At 38.6% G+C, this 26,285-nt stretch overlaps 1 protein-coding gene across 4 annotated transcripts; it reads left to right on the forward strand.

Moving 5' to 3' along the window:
- On the forward strand, positions 1-26,285 carry LOC135462213 (uncharacterized). Of its 4 annotated transcripts, none has more exons than XM_064739623.1 (15): positions 1-37; positions 3,850-3,956; positions 4,193-4,343; positions 4,989-5,145; positions 6,151-6,254; positions 6,654-6,797; positions 7,236-8,476; positions 9,212-9,318; positions 9,876-10,531; positions 11,315-16,969; positions 18,214-18,765; positions 19,486-19,777; positions 21,401-21,487; positions 23,810-23,846; positions 26,152-26,285. In XM_064739623.1, the coding sequence occupies exons 6-14, from the start codon at positions 6,660-6,662 to the stop codon at positions 23,839-23,841; spliced, it is 8,760 nt and encodes a 2,919-aa protein (XP_064595693.1). In that variant the 5' UTR covers positions 1-37; positions 3,850-3,956; positions 4,193-4,343; positions 4,989-5,145; positions 6,151-6,254; positions 6,654-6,659; the 3' UTR covers positions 23,842-23,846; positions 26,152-26,285. The 4 variants fall into 4 exon arrangements, with proteins under 4 accessions (XP_064595693.1, XP_064595691.1, XP_064595694.1 ...); XM_064739621.1 differs by having other exon boundaries at positions 21,401-21,483; XM_064739622.1 differs by lacking the exon at positions 1-37 and adding an exon at positions 697-977 and having other exon boundaries at positions 21,401-21,483.

Genomic DNA, 26,285 nt, shown 5'->3' on the forward strand with positions numbered 1-26,285 from the left:
ATCGGAGCCAGTTTGTCATCGCGTTATGTGTCAAAATGTAAGTAAACGAGGCGGACGCATTCTTGCTTTTTTTTTTCAGTGCTTCTTTAAAAAAAGCTTTCAAGCCTGAAGTGCTACCGCCAAACCTCTAGAGCTTCAACGAGGTGAAGTTAATTTTCAGCTTTCCACTATCAGCCTATAATGCACAGTAAAACACGCTGATTTTATTGTTCATTATTGTGGTCAGATTTTTTTGATCGCCAAAAAGGTCCACTTGGATAGAATTTGAAAGACATTTGATGTGATTTGGTATTTTGAAAGATTCATTTATTACTAGGCGTACCCATTTTATTTGGGGTCGTTATTATGATTTACTGTTGACGAAAATTGGACCCTCTCTAACTATACCCAGTGTTCTGAGGAGAGTGTTAAAAGTATCACATTTAGAGTTGCTGAACGTCCGCTTTGGCCTTTGCAAAGTTTAAAACAAACAGAATCGTATGGATAAAAAAAAAATATTGTAGCCAAATAATTATTCGTTTATCTCCATGATAAAGCTTAATTCAACAATCTAACTTTCTTCCTTCCCTTAATGATAAAACATTTTACTATCCCGAACAGCTTTGAACAGCTAGTTCACTGATATACAAAACCATCCCTTTTATTTCAGATGACTCAAAACATACTACGGATCCAGAATACAGTTTAAGCAAATATTGTGAAATGGAAAAATAAGATGAGACAACAGCACTATGTTGATGTATAGTGTCATTACTAGACAGTTTTTGATGGCTAAATGACCTGTGAGTCTGTCAAAAATCTGACCGTATCTGTATTTCATGAGATCACTTAGCAGGGGAGAAGTTTATTAGAAAAAATGAGGTGGTTTTGAACCCAAGTTGAGTCTGTTACACCTCATCAATGTCTAATCAAAATGTTAAAGGCTCGCTGTGTCCAGATCATGGCATTGCCATGTGTCGAGCATAAAATGGATACAGGTACACTAAGTGTTGGTTGAACCAGTGTAAGTGACTATTAGAAGTTGATAGGTAACTGAACGAGTCAATTACTTGTGGACAACGACTTCTTATTTACTATACACCAACATCATAGAGAATAAGAAGTTGTTATTCGTAAGCGGTTGATTTGTTTAGTGTTAATGGACTATAAATATTTTAGCATTTTAACTGGTCTGCAGTGAGGGGGGTCAGACATACTCTTGATATGACCGAGATAATGTTGAAAGTGTCTTTTATAAGTCAAACAGCCATAATAAAGACTTCAGAGTGCCAAGTGAAGCAGAAGGCGCAACAACACACAGTACTCTGTGCTTTATTGTGGAAGTGTGTAAAGAAATAGTAAAAAGAATAGCTCGTGTTTTGAACATTGTTGGATATGCATGATGTGTCACTTTCAAAGAACCTTATACAAAGACCTGCACTACTAAGTGAAATGTTATTTCCTTACAACACCAATTGGGGCATCCATGGCTCAGTTGGTTAGCGCACTTGTGCAGCGTAATTACCCAGGAGCTTCTCACCAATGCTGTGGCTGTGAGTTCAAGTCCAGCTCATGCTGGCTTCCTCTCCAGCAGTATGTGGGAAGGTCTGCCAGTAACTTGTGGATGGTTGTGGGTTTCCTCCCACCGTAATGTTGACCGCCATAGTATAAGTGAAATATTGTTGAGTTATTCTCATAAAACACGAATGAAATAAATACAACACCATTAATACATTATAAAGGTGTGATACAGATAGGAATGGCTCAGTTGCTTAAACTGGTTTTGTGTTATGTTAACTTTGACAATTTTTCTTTGGAGCTCAGTGATTGACTCAGAAATTGTATCTCCATTTGTTCTACTCTGAAATGACATAGGATCTACCACTGATGTTTCCTACAGTGTATTGTGTCTGTAACCTGCAGTAGATGTTGTCATGATGATGGCGAGTATCTCGCCATTATATGTCGTGATAAGTATTTTGGACAGAAAAGGGGTTTAGTGTCTGTAAATTAAGGCTTATTTTGCACATATAGTGTGCTCATGATATTTGTGAAGTCTCAGTGGCTCAGATGTCTAAATGTTGAGATAATCTGAATTACTTTCATAAATTGTAAAAAAAATTGCATTGTATGAAAACTGATGTTGTTAGTTTCAGACAATAATATGGAAACAAAAGCTCTCTTTTCTTTCCAATTTTGCTTGGTGTGACGTCATGGAAGAACAGTTGATGTCACCCATCACTGACGAAAAGTGATAAAGGACATTGTACTTTCAATTCCATCATAAATGCCTTACTTAACATCTCATGTTCTTGATTCATGTGTTTTCAGGTACTTAGTATGATGTGGTGGAATGGGGAAGATTTTTTTTGAAGACTTCACAAATTGGGGTTAAATAGTGTTATTCATTGTAAATATTTTTAAATTCTGTTGTTAGCTGAGCTCCTTACGGTGTCTCTCCTATCATTTTCCTATTTCCACATGGTTTCTATTAGGATTGAAGGAGCACTTTAAAGTACTTTCTTGCTGCGACTATCAGTGTTGTGACTATTGAGACCACATGTTCTAATCTAGCTCTGCTTCATCTCTAGCTTTCAGTCAAGTGGTTTGTCAGCTATCTGGCAAATGTCAGTGTTTTACTGAGGACATTGTTGTTCCTCCCCACACATAAATCTCGTTGTTTGGGCACAGTGTTAAATGCCAATCACTCAAACGATCAGTTATTTTCTGAACAGATCTGTTTATTTGTTTCACAATCGAATGTATACATGTATTGGTAGTCTTGCATGATGATAAGTGCAAGAATTTATAAATTATACTCTTTATTTTCACTTCAGTATGCCATGTTTGTAGTTCTATTAATTGTAATTTAGCCACCCCTAAGGGCCAGATACATGTAGTTGGATTGTTTTAGATATGTGTACTTGTAATACTAGTGTCAAATGCTTATTACTTAAAGAGTACACAGGTTTTGATTGGCTGATGGTGTGGATAGGTTATTATAGGGTTGAAAGTTTTACATTCGCCACACCTGGGCCATGACATTGTTTTAATATTTGCTTAACTCATAGATCACACATGTAGCTCAAAAGTCCATAAATGTTTTATTGTATTAAATCTATTATGTTATTATTAGTATAATTATTTTTTCTTGCTTCAGTAATGTTATACAGTTGGTGGGAAGGTCTGCCAGCAACCTGATGGTGGTGGGTTTCTCTCAGGCTCTGTCCGATTTCCTCCTACCATTATGCTGGCCACTGTCGTATAAGTGAAATATTCTTGAGTACGGCGTAAAACACCAAACAAATAAAGAATGTTATATGGCTGTGTTATTTAAATGTGTATGTCCTGTATGTCAGTCAAGTCCTTAATAAAATGCTATTCTATGCTTGTTTGACTTTACATGAGACCTGCATAACACACGTACAAAGGTAGCTATAGTGTCAAATACATATGTTTTAGCGCATCAAGTAAATAGATGTGATCATGTACAAGATAATTTAGTTGATCATCGAAACACTTTCACCGGTCATAACAAGAACAAAATGGATCTCTTGCATGGCATTTTAAACTTTTAGAACTTGGTCTACTCCATTACCATTCCTAGTGTAGACACGAAGCACTGGTATGAATCATAGGTGGAAGTAACTTATTTACTGGTCTATTAAATGATGCACTTTGGTATACGTGTACATATATTTAATGCATAGAGTATTAGTAATTGATGTCCTTCAGCCAAAACCATTGCGATATTACATGCGGTGTTATTTATAAATAGCTTTATTGCATTGCTTTCTAAAAGCTCTTATAAATAGCTTTATTGCATTGCTTTCTAATAGCTCTAAGGCCTATTTTTTTTCTTTTTTTTAGTGTTGGTGGTGTTAGACGATGAATAAGCATGACTACTACAGCGTATGCTGGGATAGACGGCCACTTGAACTTCAGTATCCCAAAGGTTAAGAGGAAGCTGACCAAAGGTATGAGCCTAGACAAACTATCATCTTGCGTTGAATCATTAAGCTGTCCTTAGTTTAGTCAAACAGTTCAGGGGGCCAACTCTTTGGTACAGGACAAAACTGCTATGTAAATGATGTAACTTATGTAATAATACTGAAAAGATTTGCCAGTATATCCTTCACCACCTCCAACGTTATTAATTATTTAAGTATTCAACTTCAATTGCATTTAAACAGAAAGTGTTGTATGGTTTCAGACAACTTGACTCGCATCGAGTTCGAAAGTCGAGATGCTCAGGAGATTGTGTCCATTGTGGAGAGATCCTACCTGGAACCAGCGTACACTGGGAAGTGGTCACTGGATGCCATGGACACTGTTGTTAACAAACAGCTGCAGGAATCTTATAGGTCACGTCAGTTATTGGGGACAAGCATGCATACATACATAAATACATAATTATGTTTATTTATGGTGGGAATTCTTGAGGATGGAGCTAAACAGTTGTCAGATAAATAAATTATTGGACTGGCTTTAAACCTGTTCCTCTGCCTTCAAAATTTTTGCCATATTTTTTTTCATTTGATCTACAAGTGGATTGATTTTGCCGGTCAACGACTGACTGCTGTGTTATATTTATTTATATATTTATTTATTTATTCGTCAAATGGAATAGTTCAAGGATGACAATTTGGAGAATTTTTTTAATTTCCATTTTGTGTATTATGTACACCCATACGTTATTCACTCATATGTTCCTAATCTTGTCAGTACTGTGCTGTCGTTACTTATAAGACTGTTATAAATAGGGAGGTATTCTTTATTTTATCCTGAAGAGGTTTTAATGTTGTGATTGAGATGAAGTGGCTGTGTGTTTACAATACAGAGGGATATCACTAATTTCATTGACACTCTCAGATGAAAAATGCATTTTATTTTCATTTGGGATGATCTGGCAGCGCGCTCCAGATTGTTTGGCCTTTTAAAGGACTAACAGGAAACCTATCTAAACTGCAAACTTGTGGTTTACTAACAACTGCCTTCTTTCCTAACAGAAGGAAGAAGTTAGAGCTAAAGGATGAAGGCAGACACTCGAAAGACCTCACAGACCAGTACATGTTTATGGCATGTAAGGACCCTTTCTTGGCTACTCTATTGCCAAAAATGGTCTCCAGGTCAAGGAGAAGAAAGACAAAATACTTAATGCATTGGGTAAGATTTCCTTTTGATCATTTTTTTGAATGTTTTATTAAATTAGTTCAATGGTTTTTGATAAAATCGACTAGGGATGTAGGACATAATGTTTATCCTGCCAGCTTGAAAACTGATGCTTATGGTGTTGTCATTTCATTTAAATACAGATATTTTCTGAATCCTCCAATCTGATGTTTTTCAGAATGTTCTTGCTTTTAAATTGCAACATTTGTATTCTGATAAACTTGACCAATACCACAGACGGAAAAGTATTTCCTCAATATTGTATTGTCTATTTTTAATGTCATAATTTTGTGGGGCTAATCAGGTTTAATTTTATGTGAAAAGAATACATACTTAATTTTCCTAATATAATGTAAACATCACTTGTATTAGATTTAAGATTAACTAGGGAATTTTTAGATTCCTTCATTCTCACTGTGTGTATTTATTTATTTATTGTGTTTATTTCATTGTTGTTTTACGCTGTACTTAAGAATATTTCACTTACACATTAACAGCCAGCATTATGGTGCATGTAGAGCCTGGGAGACAATAGATGGTTGACGACAATCATGTGGCTGTTTGTGCAGTTGAAGACCACTTGTTTTCCACCAGTATGGTGTGCATATTTGTATGTCACCTGTGGGACATTCTGCTTTTCTTCACCCATTAATGTGACTGCTATCTCGGTGGTGAAAAATTCTTGATTATAAAAAACTACCCTATAAGTCAAATATTTATTTATTTATTTGATTGGTGTTTTACGGCATACTCAAGAATATTTCACTTATACGACGGCGGCCAGGTGGATGGAAACCGTGCACAGCTTGGGAAACTCACGACCCTCCGCAGGTTGCCGACAGACCTTTCCACGTACGGCCGGAGAGGAAGCCAGCATGAGCTGGACTTGAACTCACAGCAGCCGCATTGGTGAGAGACTCCTGGGTCATTACACTGCGCTATTGAAGTCAAATACAATGTGGTGTAAGGTAACATAGATTTCTCATGCATTGCCGTTAGGAAACAGCAAAAGTGGGGTGAGCCTGTGGAAACATGCCGATGTGCAGCTGTGTTTTGCTGAAACATATCCCCTCATCACCATCTGTAAGCTAATTGTTTTCAAGGTAAGAAGAAATATCGCTGTGTGCTTTTTTTTTCCTTTCCATTAGTCGAATGTCACTGTTACTCATTCAGGTGTCCTGTCCTTACCATGGTTTGGAAACAGAAAATTATGCATTAATTAAAGCCAGTGCTTATGGCAGATGCAGGTTCATTCCCCAGCCCTCACTGTTTGTAGGACGTCAGTAACAATAAAGAAGTCAGTGACGCTCATGTCATTCTTTGCATAGTCTGTTGATGTTCTTGAAAACCACTTTGTCTTTATTTCCACCAGTGTAGTGCATTTAACATCAAATGTGAGAACAAATAAATAGGTGAATAATAGGTGAATAGGTAAATAGGTGAGTGAGTGAATAAGTGTGTATATTCCTTGTTTTTACATGATATGATATACCTTTTGCCAGGTAATCATGGGTAAGGTGAAGTCAGTTCAGCCGTGTTATGGGTCAGAAACTGGGATAGAGCCCACTCCAAACTATGACTGCCACATCAGTGCTGTCAGTGCCAGGGCTGGAGACCCCTTCTACCCTAAGCTCATGAAGTCACAGGTAAAGTCGCTTAAAATGTCCTTAGATTATGAATGAAAACCTTAGGCTTAAACCAATGTGTGCAGTATTTTAGATTAAATTGCTTGGCATATTTTGAAATCTTCAGTGCAATAATTAAATTTGTTCTACTCTTTGTTCTGTGGTGCAGGCATTTCCTTTTGGAAGTCCTATTATTACTACAACTGAGTTGTAGCGGGACTCTGGTATCAGTGGGGTATCAACGGGTTTTCCTCTCACAAAAGGTGGCGCTAGTCTCACATCAAATGTGCTTTGGACCGATATCCCATTGACATCATTAACCTGATGTTAGTATTGATGCTTTCTTTTTCATGTATGCATGATTTTTGTACAGAACTGCACAGTCTTGCTGTTTTGTACTTTCAGCTACATGTATTACGTTGTGAGAGCAACGTTTTTATGAGTTGACACTTGTTTCAGATTTTCTTCTACGAGTACACTGATGAAGCGTTGCCTGCACCTTGTCCCCGTCAGTGTCTCCCATATGCAATATTGACTTACAAACGGCCTAAGCACTGTGCTCCGGTTGACCATCATTCACTAAAGAGGAACTTTTTCCGCTCTGGCAAGGATCGTGCGGAGCCGGGCGCCCAGGGTCCAGTGTCGGGTGAAGATGCATCCAGCTATACCGACACAACTCCTGGGAGGTATAGAGCTGGCTCACAGCACCACAGACATAACTCAGGGGAAGCTGACCCTAGACTTAGCCCATCAGGTACCTCCATAGGGCGAGGAAGAGGTGCACCCCTACTCCCAGACCCTTCACTCACCATCCAGCAAGCCAGTACACCGGACAGTGGTCAGCCCTGGTCTAGTGGGCAGAATTACCCAGCCCCTGGTTTGCAGTCATCATCCCTGTACAGAAGGCCTTTACTGCAGACTCCTACATTAGCTAGTGCTACCAGTGACACTACTTTATCCGAAGGTGGACATCCTCTTGGACCACAGAGGTTTGTTGAGGACCCGCGTTTGGCATGTCGATCAAGCCAAACTTCCAGTGCCAGTTGTTCAGAACAGTCATATGGAGACTTGGAAAGGCCATTAGTTATGGAAAGCCCACCTGTAACAGGTGTCACTGCTGAAATGTGTGTATTGAAAGTACATCAAGTGGAAGAGAGCTCCTACCAAAGTATTACAAATTCAAGCAAATGCACTGATATGAACACTGCAGTCTATGCTAACGGCTTAAAATCTACAGAACCACAGACATTACTGAACTCCAGGACAACTGTAGCAGTCTCCATCCCACCATTACTACCATCAGCTCATCTCCAGCATGTGAATGTATCAAAAGTTCAGGAGAGTCTCACAGAGTCACAAGTGGCAATGTTGAAACAGGCTCTTAATACTTCACATGTTGTCTCCCCAATGAACTTACTTTCACAACAGCTGGCAGGAGAAGGATTGATGTCCCCTGGACTCAGTTGTAGTGTTACTCAGGGACAGACTCCACTGTCTAGTCCATTACAGAAACCAAAGGCCGGCAAACAGAAACTCTCCCTGGAGTCCTACAGACAGAAGAAAAGGAAAGCTTCATCAGGACAGTCGGCAAACTTAAGCAGTGACAATCAAATCTCAGGTCAATCTCCACAGGGGTCAACTCTGGTACCCCAACAACAACAGTTAACATCTGATTCTGTAACATGTGCAGAAGAGTCAAGGTGGGTATTATCCTTCTTAAATAGGGCCATGTGGGAGACAGGTGTGTTCTCTGTGAACAGGCACCCTTGTCTAAAGAGAATAAATAAACAAATACATTTATGACAGTATCAGAATATTACACCTGATTCCAGATCAGTAAATGTTTTATCTGAAATGGTTACACCATGTAGAATTTTATCGGTCTTTAAACCATTAAGATCTTCGTGCATGCCAATGAGTCGCTATCTTATTGTTGAGTCTACATTGACAGCAGAGAATCCTGAGCAGGTTGATCCAGGTTGAAAACTAAGTTATAACAACCATCATTACATATCTTTAAGTAATAGAGGGAATAGCCATAACCCATAGTTACGTCACTACTTATTTACCTCTTTGCATTCTGGGGAGGCACCATTTTTCTTTGAGATGTTGTTTATATGAGGTTTCCAGGAGCTGCTTAAATTTTTTTATTTATTAATATACCACAAGTTAACTGTTGGGTCTCAAATTAGGTGTCAGCAACTCGAAGGACTTATACCAGCAAACAGTTGATGATGTACATGTAATTAGGTTTTAGGGCTATTCTTAGAGTTTGCTACCTTTCTTAAATAGCATTTGAAAACAACAACTGGGAAAACTCACCTTGCCCAAGTTTACATTCACCTGACAAGTTTGTATGTTTGATTTGAATGTTTGTGGCTTTGTGTAGACTCTACCCCCATTTGTTGATAATATCATGTATTTTCTATTTTCAGTGATTTTGCTAATCTGAATCCTCCACAGATTGAGCCTGAGCACCCAACACTTCCAGTCAAAGGCATATTGAAGACAAGAAAGGCTTCTGTGGAGGACATCTCTCCAGGTAATTATTCAGTTATGAATGATGTTGGTGGACAGCCAGTCTAGAGTGCCTTACTAGTGATGAACAAGGTGGTCTGATCAAGTCCACCTCAATGGTTTAAATGTTGGTCTGCCAGGTACTTGGTGGTTCCATCATGCTTATCACGGCTTTCTCCTTCCATATACACGAACTTGACTTCTATAATATAATGGAAATATTCAATGCTACGGTGTATAAAAACCCTAAATCAATCAATTACTTAAAATAGTCTGATTAAATGAAAATGATTTTTTGTTATTTTGGGGGTTATTTGTATGAAAAGACAAATATGACACAACTGTGAGGTGTGTTTATCATGCATGTCATTATTTGTAATTTAGTACATGAGAATTGCAACAAAACCATTGGTTGATTTGTAGACCCATTGCTGAGAAATATGATTTTGTTTACGTCGTCATGAACTAGCATCTGCTTGTTACAGTGTATATATAAGGTGAGTGTAATACAAGACTGGATGTAAAACTGAGGTAATATCAAAAAATGAAAGAGGAAAACAAATTGTTCTCTCTTTGGTATAGTTGATGACGCAAGGATGGACCAGGACACCAGTGTTGTTGTATCTGAGCTAAAAGATAAGCATTCATTGGCTTTACAAGCTCCAGGATCTCCATGCTCAGTCATTTCCTCAGTGAGCTCTATAGATGGCTCCAGCGTTACTTCCAGTCTTTCATCCAATCTGGCGGGTAGTGTTACCCACAGTCCTGCCCAGGCGGATCACAAAAAAAATACCCAACCAAAGAAGAAAAAGAAAGTCAACAGGATGATGATGGGTTACAAGAAGCGGCGAAAACGAAAACGTAAATCAAAATCAACAACCAAAGCTGATGAAGTTAAAGAGGCTGATGACAGTGTCTGTGACCTTGATACTTCACCATCTACAGACTGTCTTACCAAGGCTGAAAGTGAAAGATCTCTTCCTCCACAGCCAAAATCACGATCAAATCCTCTGTGGAACCTGGCCTCGCCTCCCAATGATAATGACATTGATTACAATGATTTTAGTTATGAGCAGCCTCATCACTTTGAAATGTCCATACCTGATGGGTTAAGCCCACCTCCTCCGTTACCTGCCAAGAGGGCGTGCCTAGATCTGCATAGGTTTGGCATAAATCACTGGTCAGAAGCAGCAACAGATCCTCGATTCCAACCTTCTGTGTTATTGGTTAGATCAAAGGTTTGTATAATCAGCTTATTCTGATGTGTCACAGTATGTGTACTTTCTTCTCAATTTGACACTTTTAAGTCTTTTGAAAAAGGGTGGTATAATCAGATATTGAGAAAATTTTGTGTGCAGGTTTAGTTTGTTTAACCTTGAATCAAATTGGGAAAAACAGCCAAAAATATTACCCTTGAGAATGCCATGTCCTTATTTGAGAAGTGTATAGGTTATTGACTTCAGTGATGTTAATTGGTTTGTGTGAAATAGTTGCTCTTATTAATATCAGATTTTGAGAAAATTTTGTGTGCAGGTTTAGTTTGTTTAATCTTGAATCAAATGGGAAAAACAGCCAAAAATATTACCCTTGAGAATGCCATGTCCTTATTTGAGAAATGTACAAATGGGGAGGAATCCACTGTTTGTCTGTTTAGACACAGTCATGAGCTCATTGCTGCTAATATTCCTGGCCATTTTAAAAAAGTGGTCTAAGTGATAATATTCCTAGCCATTTTACAAATAAGAGCTACATAATATTCCTGACCATTTTCAAAATGAGGGTTACATGATAATATTCCTGGCCATTTTTAAAAATGAGGGCTACATGATAATATTCCTAGCCGTTTTAAAAATGAGGACTACATAATATTCCTGGCCATGTTAAAGATAAGCACTACATGATAATACTCAGGATATGTTGTTAAAAAAGGGATTGTATAAAATAATATTAATGTTTATAATATGCAGATACATGTATTTGTTAACTCGTTCCCACGCGAGTTTGTTCTGTTGCTGTTGCAGGTGGATGCCCAGACAAGCATTGTTTCAGTTCCGAAAGATGAGGATTTGTTATTTGACTGTCCCGATAGTCCAGACTGTGCAAGTCTTGTGATGGTGTCTGATGAGAAACCCAGTGATGTGGTCAGAAACACAGAAATTGCAGTTGTTAAAGGGCCACAAAGGGACACAGGCTGTGAAGGGGTAGCTGATGTGGGAACTGAGGGTATATGTGAAAGCGATACTACGTGTGAAGCCTTTAATGTGAAGCCGGTGCCTGATGACTGTAATACGCAGCTTAGTGAAAACAATCCAGCTGAAGACACACGTGTGACTGCCAAAAGGACTTCTGTGATAGACTCTAACATGTATGACGTTGGGGAGATCGAGGCTGCGATTGACAGACACATAAAGCAAAGCCACGCAGAAGATATGTATCCAAAGTGGCCAGGGATAACACATCCTGACCTTTCCAAGCCTGTTTTGTGCCCTGGTAAACGTTCTACCTCACAGAGTACAACACAGACTTCAGAGTCTGTACTCTGTGAATCTGGGATGGAAGTCTCCATGGACATAATACATAGGGTTGCTGCCAATATTCTCCCTTACATGGAAGGAAACCACTCAGTCAGTGAAATTTCCTCCACAATTGCTGCTATTTTGTCACCGTTACCACTCCCAGTACCTTCGTTACCAGTACCTGCACGAACATCGTTACCAGTACCAGCACCAACGTCGTTACCCGTACCTGCACCAACATTGTTACCCGTATCGGTACCAACATCATTACCGGTTCAAACTTTGTTAAATTTACCAACAGCATTGCCAGTACCTGTTCAAACGTCGTTACCTTTATTAACCTCATTACCAGTACCTGCACCAACGTCGTTACCTGTACCAACATCTTTACATGAACCAGCATCATTAACTGTACCAATGTCAGTACCTGTAACTGTTCCAGAAACCTGTGAGAAGCCTGTGTATCCATTAGAATCCACAGAGAATACCATGATATCTCCTGCATCTCCAGGACAAGACTATGATTCAACGTCGATTGCTCTGGCTATTTTACATGAAGATTCAGATGATGATGACATTTTCAACCCACAACCATCACCTGCTAAAAGTGACAGCAATCCAGCTCCCTCTGACGACTTGTATTCAGCTTACATACCTGAGAGTACCCATAAGACAACAAATTCTGAATCTGCAGAACAGACTGCTGCTAAGTGGCTTGGCCAGATGGCACAGCTGTGCAATATGAGGAAAGAAGAACCGGAAAAAACACAACTGGATTTCTTTGAATCGGTAAGAAAAACTCTGAATTTGAACATACGTGTGCACTCTGCTGCATTGCCTGAGGAGATTCCCCAGGTAAAAACTGAACAGAAAAATGTATCTCCAGAACCTGAAATTCTAACTGGAGCAAGTCTTGTGAAACCATTAACAGTTAAGGCAGAGGCTGAGCTTCAAATTGAAGTTGAAAAGGAATCACAATGGGATTTAAAGCAGTGTGAAGAGACTGAAAGTACAGACCAAAATATACCGGTTTTGTCAAGAGTTAAACAAGAAACCTTCAAACATGAAAGGAAAAGACCAGACAAAACTATACCTGTAGTTTCAGGTGCAAAATGTCATCGGACAGTCAGAGATGCCCAGACTGGAAAAAATAAACAGAAAAATGGTAAACAAGTTGTTGTTTTAACAGCTGCTGAGAGTGAACATAACCTTAGTGAAGGTTATGAAAGCAGTACTGCTCTCAACATTCATCCAGATCAGATAAAACCTGAAGTGGTTAAAGACTCCTGTCAGGACACTGGACTACCTCCTGGAGACAAACATGATCAGTCTGACATACTGAGATGGTTTCAAGACATGATCACCCCCAAACCAGGTGAAAAATCTCAGCTAATAAGTCAAACCTCTAATAAGAATAAGACAGGTGTTGACAGGCAGTTGGACAGACAGAGTTCTGCTGATGCATCACAGTTTGAAAACAGTGTGAAAGAGAAAGTGACTAATGACATAAGAAGTTCTGAAAAGGGTAGGTCTTCTAGGGACAGTGCCACTGTGTCAAACTCAGAATGTCTATCAAAACGGAGACACTCGCTGCATTCTGTGTCTTCTTCGCCCAGCCCTGGTCGTGGTCTAGTACGGCAGAAATCTAGGCGATCTCCATCTGACGAAGGAAGATACTGTGATTCAGCAACCAGAACTGCACGTTCGTCATCTTATGCCTCTAGTCGTCTATCTGAGAGGGAACATCATAGGTATAGGTCCCCCTCAGACAGTCCAAGATACTGTTCTGGGAGAAGGTACAGCAGGAACTCTTATTCCAGGTCAAGGTCACACAGTCCTAGACGAAGACATTCTGGACATAGTTCATCCTCTGGTACATCCAGGCATGGAAGCAGGACGTCCAGTAGGTCATGCTCCCGCAGTCCAGATAGAAGAAGTGACTTGCTCAGAAGATCCCCCATTTGCAGAAATCGTTACAGGCGAAAAGGGAGATGGTCCAGCTCGTCTAGATCTTTCTCCAGGAGCCATACTCCAGACTCCGACAGAGAAAAGAAACCTCTGTACAGACGGTCCTCCATATGTAGCCCTGTCAGCAGAAGGTCTTCCTCAAGTAGCCCAGGACGTCGTGTAAGAGATAGATCTAGGAGTAATTCCCGATCGAGATATACAAGACATTCCCAGGGTGAATGGGCACCGTCACAGAGTTCAGGAACAAGATCAAGAAAATCCCCAGGGACCCCTGTAAGACGTTTAAGGAGACAGTCATCAAGTCAAAAATCCCAATCTCCTGGCCCGCTGAAGCATTCTGAGGAGATAAGACACACTGTGAAAAGAAACTCTTCCCCAAGTTTGAGGAGAAGATCACACAGAGTGTCTTCACGAGACAAGTTCCCTTCAGATGCAAGACAAGACGGCCACGATGAGTGCTGTGAAGGCTCGGATCTTAGCTCTGGTGATGAGAAAGAAGGCTGTCTTTCTTCAGTTATTGTTTCCCACCGTGTCCGTCGAAGTTCATGTGATAAAACTGAGGAAAGGAGGTCTTCTGTTGGGTATTTTAAAATTGAAAACCATGATTATGATAATAATGAGGCAATTCAAGAAAAGAAGGCGACTCGTGAAGGCGTTTGCTATGGCCAAGATAAAATAATACCTGTAAGCCTATGCATGTCACAAGTTGCTGTTTTGAGTACAGTATTAAACTCTAGTGGAAGTCCTGTAAGACAGTTTGAGGCAAAGACATTGGATGACCTAGACTCTGAGCGTGCTAGGCTTCTCTTGGAATTGGATGACCTGAAAAATAGTGACTCTGACACAGCAAGTGTCATTTCACATTATTCCAAGGCATCAAACTGTTCACATGGGAATAAAAAGTTGTCACCTGTCCAGAAAAACACAAAATTTGAAGAGGAAAAAGCTGTTGCAGACGGCAAACAGATCAAACTAGAGAGTAAATCAAGTAATGCAAGTATTCTTACTCCTGAAACCTTTAGGTCAGAAATGACAAATTCTTCTTGTCTTCCAAATGCTATATTAGAAAGCCAACAGGGGTTGCTCCAGAACTTCGGATCCAGCCAGTCTCCTGAACCATACTACAGTCAACCTCAGTGTTCAAATCTGCAGACTCCAGTGATAGCAGAATCTTGGAGTTCCATAATGTGCAACATAGAAAATGAAAAACAAGAAGTTGTTCGTGGTCATACATTGAATGTGTCAAAAGTGGAGCAAACACAAACCTTACCAGGAACTGTGTCTGAGAATGTGCCAGATATGTTTCAGTTAGAATGTAAAACAGCGCTTAACAAAATGGAAAAACTGAAACGTAAGCAAGAAGGACAGAGAGCACAGGCTCTTTTTAATTCACCTTTGCATACCTGGCTGTCGTTGTTCATTCCAAGCTCCAGCAATGTATATGATGAAGTTCTGCAGGAAATTTGTCGATGCATGAAGTTACCAAGAACAAAGATATTTTCAGGACTTTCTAAAAAGTCCCGAAAGGCAACCCGCAAAATTGCCGATCGGTTGGCCAGAATATGTACAGCTATGGAAGGGACTTCTGATAAAATTAAAACTTCAACATCGATTTCAATGGACTCTCCAAGTTCAGCAGGCAGTTACTATACAGTCAAAGATTGGTTTGCAACTTTTATCAATCCAGGGGCAAAATACTTTAATGCAGTTGTGGAAGATGCTCTTTTATCATTAGATATTTCTCCATTTTACAAAATTACATCCTTACCTAATGAACATTGCTCCCAGCTACGGAACAGAGCAGAGTTTTATCGGAAACTGTGGGAAAAATTAAATTTGCCGAGTTACACTGATAGTTCGGGTAGTGTTAACTGTACAGAACAAAGTACTGAAAGCGATATCCAACAGCCGCCATTGAGCAAAGCACAAAAACCTGTAGAGAATTTGAATGAAGGAAATTATTGTTACAGAGTCAGAAATTACAGTGTTCCAACAACCAGTTTGCAAGAAACAGTCCTGTGTGATTCCTGTGGAAAGAATCCAGACATAATTGGTTTGAATTTAGCCATAAAAAATCTGAAGGAGGTCAAGACGAGTGTAGAGAGGGCTGCAGCGTATTTGAAGGAGTATGTGGGGCATATGAAAATTGTTCTGTGGAATGCGAAAGCTTTTCAGTCAATCCGTTTCAGTCTGGACAAGTCTCGTGGCCTGTTGAGCACTGTCAATGCATTTTCTTCACCTATAAAGCGACATTTTTGTGATCTAGCTCCAGCCTATGAAAATTTGGTTAAGGTGATAGGTTTCTCAAAATATTTCTTTTTCAAGAGTAGGAAAGTACAAATTGAACTGGTGATATCTTCTTTGAAGGCTGTGCTAGAAATCCTTGATAGTGCAATTCTTTCTGCCACATGCAGTCTGGGAGAACTACAGGTTCCAGAAATCAACACTGAGGAAAACCATGAAAGCTGTAATCAATGTTTCCATTATATCCACACCTCTTTACAGTCTACTGCTGCTTCAGACTTTATTTCGCTGGAAGCAAATCAGTCTTCAGGACATTCCTCTAACAACATGTACTCCCCTTCTGAACCAACATCGGAACATTCAAGTGCCGATGAGCAGAGTCAGATCCCCAAATTCAATTTTAATACAAGTTGGTTACTTAAAGACATTTTGGCAACTTTCGAAAGACTGAAGAAAACCTTTGAGAATGGTCACTTAGATTGTTCGTGGAAAGGCACTAGGATGCTTGAGGAAATCACAGAAAAGCTGTTATTGCCTGATGAAATGAGACATGGTATTTTATATGGTGGTCAAGGCATCTGGTTACAGCAAACTTTATCAAAGAAAAAGTACTACCAGTTGATGAGCTTCAGAGGAGAGATATTGAGGATTAATCAGCTGTTACAGAAATATAATGAGCGAAAGCTTACACTCCAGCATCTACAAAGATCAAAACGTAAAATGCTAAATAAGAGATGGAATGTTTTCAGTATTTATACTGATAAGCTCAGCCATGCATCACTACAAAGACTTCAAGATCAGTCTAAAATATTGAATGAATGTTTATTGTGCCTTGAAAGTGCCAGATATCCAGAAATTCAAACATACAAGACGGATGAGATGCGGGAAAGACTGCAGCATCTTGTGGAACGAATACCAGCGGCCATTGAGCTGTGTCAAAAGGGACTGGTAAGGCTTGTTAAATTAAATTATTTTAATGTAGCTATGCAGTGGTTATCCCATCAGCATATTATGACAAAATATGATGATGTCGGTTGATCAGTGCATGTGAATGACATGATCACTGTACAAGTCACAACTGTTGTCACATTTGCTATTCTGTTTGATATTGAGGTAAAATCTTGATCAAATTTCTGTGACATGTTTCCATGACAAAAAATGTTAAATTTGAAGAATTTGATTGCCAAACCGCTTGAGATAAAGACTCCATAATTGGAATGCTAATTCAAATTGAAGTGGACTAGCTTTGTTAAACTGCCAGGGTTGTTTGGCCAAGTTTCTAGTTGCCATGGTCAAAAAAATTAACATGCATGTAGCAAGCTTCAGTGATGTGATTGCAATAGAAGTAAAGAGATAAGGATTTCATGTTTGAAAAGAAGCTTCATATTGAGGTCAGCAAGGTTCGTATTTAACCTGGCCATTTTGATCATTTTGTCCATGGAGACTGACTAGAAACACAAAGTATGAATGATATGGACATATAGTCAAGCCATTTAACACAGGAATGGAGTGATTTGCCGGTAGGTTCCTTTTGGAGTCTGGAATCAAAACGGATAGAGACCAATGAGGGCATTTCTGAAGTAGAGAAAATTGTCACCGATATATTGAAGTAGTTCAAGTTTTAGAGTATACTACTGCGGTGTAAACCTGCCTAGAGCATCATTATTGTGAAGTACAATACCTGTCCTTAGTTCATACAATACGTGTCAAATTATCTTTCTTTACAATAAAATGTTAGTGTTGGACCTATATCACATTTGCATAATTTTCCTAATTATGAGTCATGATTAACTTTTTGTACAGGTAGATAGAACTTCGCGAAAACTCTTGCACTAGTACTGCAAAAAAAGAAGAAAAAATTATTTATCACAGTTATTGACATTTTTACACAACAATATTCAGACTTAAATCTGAGACAGCTTTTTGTAATTCCAGTGGTGATATAGCTGCGTAAAATTCCAGACTGGCAGAAAGAAATATAAATAGTCCATGTATATGTCAAATTTCAGAATGTATAATCTATTTTTTTCATGTTATCTGTAACAAGGATTTTGCCATACTTTGGAAGAAAAATACGCTACATTTTGACCTTAGCAGAGAACAAGACACCTTTTAGAACGATAACAAATATTTTGCAAGTGAAAGTTTTGTACCATCTAGTATTTTGTTTAAAGCAGTATTTATGATTCCAGGCCAAATTGGAGGAAAAACAAAGTTCAGACAGGCAGACGAAGGAGGAATTGATAAGTATTCAGGGAAGCCCTCTAGGAAGTGCCAGTGAGCCATTGCTGCATGGGTCAGTGTGTGAACCTCTTGGTGGTGAAGTGAAGACCAGTCAGTCAGTCTCTGAAATGCATTCATCGTTAGAAGATATGGACGCGGATGCTTCATCCACTTCGGGCTTTCAAGATGAAGTATCAGTGTGGGCCAAAGGAGCAGGCCCAGATCCACCACATGTAAAGGTAACCTATTTCTCCTCTACGAACAGTGTGCTGGAACCTTCTGACCATGTCCTGGAAAAGATTGCACCAAGAAATGACCACACGCGCTGGGCATTGGCTGCAGCTCTGAAGTCTGAGTCCTCACTTGATACAAGACCAGTGTTGGTAAGCAGTCCTAGGAACGATGACACAAGGCGTGCTCTGGCAACAAATACAGATGTCCGTGCTACAGAGTATGAAGAATCACCGACAGAGGATATAGATATGAGGAGAACCACAGAGCAGAAAAGGGAAATTCTAAAGGTACTGTATGCATATTTTACAGGTGCATGTCAAAACAAAAGAAAGTGTTTCACCCAAGTACTCTTTGTTAATGACATTTCTGCTGCTTGTCAAAAATTGCCACAATTTTTATTAAACACTTCTGCCGAATTAGTTCAATTAATGTAGCTGTGTCCATTCGTCTGCATGTCATTCCATACATCAAGCTTTAGTTTTTGTGCAATAACTGCTCCAAAAATTATCCGAACTTTGGTAAATGTTTTTGAGCAGTTTGACTTGGGATATTTGGTGGGTACATCCTTCGTCAGTTTTGCAGGCTGCTGTGCAGCCTTTTTTTTTTTTATTAGAATGTTTCTTTACAAAAGCTCTTGCAGTATAGCATATTATTTTCCACCTTGCTTTAGTTGTCTCAAGATTTAGTTTAGCACTAGATTGATATAATATTGTAAATATTGTTAAGTTTAGAGCCCACTTGTCACAAGATTTAGTTTGGCACTAGATTGACTTAACGCAGTTAATGGCGGTATAGAACTCATTTATCACAACACTTAGTTCTCCACTAAATTGACTTCATCTTGTTGAAGACACTTGGAAGTTTGAATTTTGCTTGTTTTTTTTTTTGTAAAAACATTTACTGTTCAGTTTTGTTCCAAGCCTGGATTTAGGATTAGCACAATCTCTGTTGAAAGTAACGATTATTACCAAGCAACGTTGCCAATATATAATATATTTGTTTTTCAGTTTCATGTTAAAGGACCTAGTCAGAAGGGCATTGGCCGAGGAAGATTTCAACCTAACCAGCATCAAGGGAAGCCCATATCCTCCATCGGTGGTCAAACTCGCAGACCAGCATATCATAGGTCCTATAAACAGAATTCGGCACTGTACCGCTCTTCAGGCCTGCTCAGGAATTGTAGTGGAAGAGATGCACATGTTCCTGTTGTCCAAAGATACCCATTTGCTGTGGAAGAACAATCATCATGTGTGCACTATTACCCAAACACCTCATACAACAATTACCCATCTCACCAAAGTAAGTGTGCATTGTCAAGTGTATGGTGGGATGTGTGCTAGATTTCAGATTAGCTTTCAGAAACACAGATCTTCACTCTTCCTTTCACTATCCTGGACCTTGGTCTTTTCTTCTGTGCTGTCCTCAATATTTCAAAGCTGTGTAGCGAGAAAGTGTGAAGTGTCAGTACCGGTGTCGGTGTTGGTGTCCAGGTAAACTTTTTTTTTTATTTATAGCTCCTGTATAGTGGCTCTCATTTATGGATAGAAGGTTAAGCTTTTTCTTATAGCTTCTGCACATGTATAATGGGGTCTTATTTATTGATTGAAGGTTAAGCTTTTTTTGTTTAGCTGTATAGTCTAAGGTATGGTGTGTAAATGCACATTCTCAGATGGCAAGTTAAGCTTTTATTTTTTTATCTCCTGTATAATGGCAATCATGTGGATCTCCAACATACAGCGATAGAAAGTTGTGTTTTTGAATGATTTTACTTGACAAATAAATTGACAAATTGACTTTCCGTTCAGAATTTAGAAGTTACATAAACTTTAGTTTGTTTTCTGTCATAAACATTCTCTAGAAATTAAACCATGAAGGGCAACAATTTCTTGTATACGAGATTTATGTCTCGATTTACCATTTTTGTTCTTAAGAAAGGTTTCATGTAGGATTACAATTTTTATGCACGTGCCTACGTACATGTAGGATAAGGGGTATTGGGTTCCTCTGGCGATTTTACCGTTTTCCTGTTTTATGGACACAGATTGACAAGCCTTTCTTGTAGGGCTACAGTGTCTTATGCACTTGTCTAGATGAGGTTTTTGTCTCTAGCTAGTTTACCAGATTTGAAGAGTGTAAGAATTTACCTTGGTATATATCAATTTATATGGTATACACAGTATCTGTAGAAAGCTTTCCACATCTGTATTAGTACTAGGAGCGTATTACACTGGCCGATGCATGTGCCTCCCTATACTGTGATGGAATGTCTAAACCATCCACACAAGACAGTGACTGTTGTCCGCTAAGTATTTGGTCAGCCAATCAGAGGGCTGCAGTGGCCACTCATAGTACACAGGATTGCCACACAGGATTGCCATGAATCCTTCCCATGACAGGATTGCCTGTCATGGGAAGCGATGTGCGTATTACTCCAGCAAATTTAGGTTTGCACACATGTAAGGAAAGGTAACAAAAGGCAGATGCTCCATTGTTGATGGTCTGCAGGTGTGTTAATTACTGTAAGTTACAAAATTAATAACTTTGACTTCTTTTGTGTATCAGAATCCACTTCAAGAGTAAAGCTGAACTTCTGCTTTCACATGTATCCCACATGCGCAATTCCAAGTTTTACAGAGGTGAAAAGCAGAAGATAGAATCAGTGTTGAATGTGTGTCAGAATCTGCATGTATATGATCCTTCCCATTGGCATATTTCTAAAGTTGTGGTATCTGTTGAAAGTCTGTAAAAATAGTATGTTTGTCCGTCATTTTCCATAACCACCCATACGCTGTCAGCTGTTGTTGTGCACCAGGAATAATATCAATGACCCTGGATCTGTTTGATGCTGCTGTATTTTACAAGAATCTTCTGCGAGACAACTTTAAGAAGTCAATTTTGTACTAATATATGGTCTGCTTACAGGTAACTTGGTTTGTATGCCAAATTATGGCATGCCTGGAAACATGCCTGGAAACATGCCTGTTGGCAATCCTGTTTTGGCATATGTAGGTATCTGTACTTTTGCTGTTTATGGTTTCTGTTATTGACTACTACCACTTTCCAAAACTAACAGCATGTTGCATATGTTCCTTGAATGTTCTCTTCCAGGTGATGAGAATTTGGATGATATATCATCTCCTCAACTGAATCACAAAGTTTAGTAAGTTCAGTCATATTGTTATGAGCACTGGCTTCACTTCATGAATCTCTCTGAAGGATCTGTAGGCTAGGCGTTGCTGAATATTGTCTGGAAAAGTTATTTGAAAAGAATTGTGTATTTCTTGGTGAGAAAAATCATATTGACCAACCTTGCAAATGAAAAAAAATGTAAACAAATGTTTTGTAGAGATGCCATGTGGAAATTTTCGTAGGTTTTAAGATTGAATACATATATATGTTAATGTGTCCCTTAAAACAGGTGCTGTATGAGTTAAGCTCCTCCTAATCTCACCTTCATGGACATACATGAACTGTAATAAATTTACTAATGTGACAGAGATGGTCTAATTCACTTAAATAACATCATTAGTTTCCTCATTTCATGTTGATGTTTATTTTCAGAAAGTTAACATGTTGCATTTTGCCAAAGGCACCATCTGAGGTTAACAAAGCTATTTTGAATATGACCATAAAACATGTTCTGCTACCATCCAGTTGTTACTTGTTATGTTGATCTATTAGCTGCTTGATACAAATTATTGTATAATACATGTACAAGAGTTTGCTACAGGGCGTGAATGGGTAATTGAGCACTTTTGTGAAAACAAGCTGGCATATTCTATCCAGATTCAGATGTGTGAAAGCAAACAGAATCAGTACTAATGATGGTTTATTTCCTTTAGAGAGTCGCCTATATTCAGCTCTAGATGTAAATTTGGTCATATTCGCTACCAAAATTGCCTTTAGTCATTGACACGTAACAACACTAGCTCTACACATGGATATGTTGGAAGTCCATATCATTGCAAGGAAAATGAAATTAGAACACTTTTTCTAATTCATAATGTTAAAGTCGATAAGCCTGGTTTCCACGGAAAGTAACCAATGCCTTGGGTGACGTCAGAGTTATTCAAACAACAATGGTATGCTGGATATTTGGCTGAATTCAACATGTTTGATGGAGGGTGACACCAGTTACCTAAACTGCTATCGACTTAACTGCAAACCCTGTTACTGACACTGATTCTAACAGCATTTTCCTCATAATAGTATGGATGTTCAACATGTCAATGTGTCAAGCTTGGAATGTTACATGTTACTGGCTAAAGGCAATTTTGGTAACGGATATGACTGATTTTACAGACAGCTATCTAAAAGAAATACCCTGCAGCTGCTCTCTGAGAAAGACAGACGACTGTAATGGCTTTAAGACTTAACATATCAAATCATACCTAGACCGTACTTTCAGTCACACGCAGTGTTAATTCTGTTCGTTTTTATAATTGAAATACATGTAGTTAAAACCCTCTCCTGAATTTTCCGTATCATTCAGAACATGTGACTCTAAATCTCTGGTTAATTAGTTTAAAAACTGTAAGTGTAATGTCAGAATTCACACTGGCTGTTTCTTTATTGGGATTATTGCATACCACTACCCCTAAACTAAACATTTCCTTATTGTAATTAAAATATGTGGTTGGAAAACCAGTGTGTGGCTGTAGTAGTCTCTGAAAGTATGGTGTGTGCCACGGAAGTATAGTGTGTCCCAAAAGTATAGTGTGTGCTGCAAAAGTATAGTATGTGCCATACAGGATAGTATGTGGCATAAAGTATAGTGTGTGTGTTTTAAAAGTATAGAAAATGCCATAAAGTGTTGTCCCAAAAGTATACTATGTGCCATAAAGTACAGTGGGTTCCAAAAGTATAGTATTTGCCATAAAGTATAGTGTGTGTGTCTCAGAAGTATAGTATTTGCCATAAAGTGTGTGTCCCAAAGTTATACTATGTGCTATAAAGTATAGGTTGTGTTTCAAAAGTATTGTACATGCCATAAAGTATAGTGTGTGTTTCAAAAGTATAGTATGTGCCATAAAGTATAGTGTTTGTCCCAAAAGTATCGTATGCGCCATAAAGCATAATGTGGGTTCCAAAAGTATACCATGTGCCATAAAGTATAACGTGTGTCCCAAAACTATAGTATATGCCATAAAGCATAGTCTGTGTCCCAAAAGTATAGTACAGTATGTGTCACGAAGTGTAGTGTGTGCCATAAAGTATTGTGTATGCTGGACAGCTTCTTATTTTACAGGTACGAATACTTGCAGAACATTAACAATGGTTACACAGGTAGCTATTGTCCACAGTTTAGGTGTTTTTTTCTATTCTTTCCAGCAAGCACATGCTGTGACGAAAACAGTACCTAAACAAGGTATTTGTTGGTGGCCAATGTTTTGCATACTTTCTTTAGTGATTGTGATTTGTTTGCGTGTTTGTTTTGTGTTCCTTCTCTGCCTTTATAGTAGTTCTTGTCCATGCGTCCACCATCTGAAGTCCCATCAGAGCATGTGTGGTTTGATGACCCAAATGTGTTGAGCTTCAGGCATGCATGCTGTAGTTTTGTTTGGTTTGTTAAACACAGAGCCACTTTTCACCTTAGGATCTCTCTTCCCCCCCCCCCCCCCCCCCTTCAATTCGTGACTCCTGTTGTGCATGTATGCTGGATAACAGCTGGCAGCTGTTGATGTCTGTTTGCATGCCGCACCAGTTCAGTGTCTTGCACATTTGTTGTAATGTCTGAGGATGCTGGGCTGGTGTGAGAAATTTACAGTGCTATGTGTACATGATATTGTGACTGTGTTCTGTGCACATGCTGATACCTCAGTTTGAAAACTGCATGGAACTGTGGTTTTTGTGTATGTCAGTACTCATAATAGCTTAAATGCATCAAAGTGGTGCAGTTATAAAGAAGTAATCACTTTACTTTCGGATCAGTTGATAGAGAATAAGGTTGTTTTTTTAAATTTATTTTTACATATATCATTTAAGTAATCAGCATGTAGTCAAAATGCTACCATTTTGTACTGTGTTGCCAGGACAATTATCTACTACTAGTACACATAGCTATTAAAGCCTACCACAGAATAATTTTGGAAAAAGCTGTTGGCCTTGTTAATTTCAAAGATCCTACATATGTTGGAATGATCAGTCTAAATGGTGTGTAGTAATGATACTCAAGTTTAAGTGCATGTCTATAATTTATGAAAAGTTGTCCTCTTCTGAGTAATTTAAGATTGACTGTAACCTTTAATGTAACCTGGCTCTACCAAGTTGCGGTTTATATTGGCTTTGTCTAACTGTATTTTTAGGAGTACATTTTACGTTTGTGCTGTTGGACGTCACATGTTTTTTTTGTTTTTTTTTTCGCTATTAGATGTCATGAGCTGATCTTGAAGCAAATTGTTCTTGAAGCTTCATCACATCGAGTTTGAAGATAAGGATCTCAAGAACTGGTCAACTTTTGTAAAATGTCTGCCTGTGCATTTGTCAGTATTTTGATTTTGAAGCAGACAATACCTTTGTTCATTTGATGTCTCAAGAAATCCTGAGCCAGATTTAATCAATTCATCTTCATGATAAAGAACTCAAGAAGTTCAACAAACTTCTTTACTATGTCTGTCTACTTGATTGCTCATCATTATTTTGGCATGTTAGTGGGCAGTAACCATAACCTAGCCATATATACAAATCTGCAGCGCTGAATTTCATCAAATTTAATCAAATGAGTCTTAAGAATTGATCAACCTGGGATATATCCGTTCTAGCACATATGCATTTGTTGGCATTTTGACATTGAAGGAGGCAGTAACCTTGTTTGATTGTGTTTCATCTCCAGAACTGTTTAGGATAATTTAATTAAATTTGGGTGACTGGCCCGGCCTCTATCACCGACATATCACAGTTTCCAGTTAGTGACTGTTTTGAATGGTATCACCTTTGATACTCTGATGTCAGTATTGGATATTCTTCTTCATAAAAATCATTAAGGCCATGATGTATAAGGCTGTATATTCATAATGTCAGTATTTCTAATTTTACCCAAGAGTCTATGCAGGGTTAATGAATGTCTTCATGTTTCTTGCAGCCAACATGATGTCTGCCTCATGTTTTATTTATGCATTGTCTTTGAGCATTACTGAATTTAGTTTGGTATTGTTTTTTTCTGTGATTTTCATGTGGTTATCCCTTATTGTGAAGCTTTCTGAAGGAGTAGTTTGAAAATATTTTACGTGCGGAGATATTAACTGTAACTGTGTATATTAGCAATTGAATTACAAGTGAATGGTATTGGAATGCTGGAAGCAGGCTATGTTAAAGTGTGCTCATAGTGAGCTGGTGGTGAGTCACTTGAAACTATTAACTTGGTTCGTGCTGCATGTCATTGTGAAGTATTGTGATTTAATCATGTCTTCTATTCAGCATATAAATTCCCTAAATGACCATAAATTTTGTCCACAACTAACTTGCCCATTTTTCCTGGTTCAGAGAGTGCTGTCAATTTTAGAAAGGTTTGCTTGGAACATTGGAGGATATTCTAGTGGAAAATTATAAGTACCAAAAATAAAATTTTGTTAAATTTGATTGCTTCTAAAAATGCACATTTATGGGTGAAATTTTTAGGGTATGATGCTGTTTAAGGTATCCGGAATAATGCTGGCATTATTTTCTTTTTCTAGACCCCTGGTTCAGACGATACTAAACCCAACCAGATACTGCAGACCAAGATTGCCACTGATGCAAACAGAAACCAAAGAGGAGATGGTCATATTAAGACTGAACCCTTAGATAACAATGATGCCCCTGACAACTT

The sequence above is a fragment of the Liolophura sinensis genome, chromosome 1, assembly GCF_032854445.1.
Source record: "Liolophura sinensis isolate JHLJ2023 chromosome 1, CUHK_Ljap_v2, whole genome shotgun sequence".
NCBI lineage: Eukaryota > Metazoa > Mollusca > Polyplacophora > Chitonida > Chitonidae > Liolophura > Liolophura sinensis.

Bases quoted from the DNA above. Each gene is read 5' to 3' on its own strand.
- LOC135462213 (XM_064739621.1), top strand. From the start codon at position 6,660: ATGGGTAAGGTGAAGTCAGTTCAGCCGTGTTATGGGTCAGAAACTGGG. The intron at 16,970-18,213 runs GTAAGGCTTGTT...TTATGATTCCAG, and splicing joins AGCTGTGTCAAAAGGGACTG to GCCAAATTGGAGGAAAAACA. The intron at 19,778-21,400 runs GTAAGTGTGCAT...GTCTGCTTACAG, and splicing joins CAATTACCCATCTCACCAAA to GTAACTTGGTTTGTATGCCA.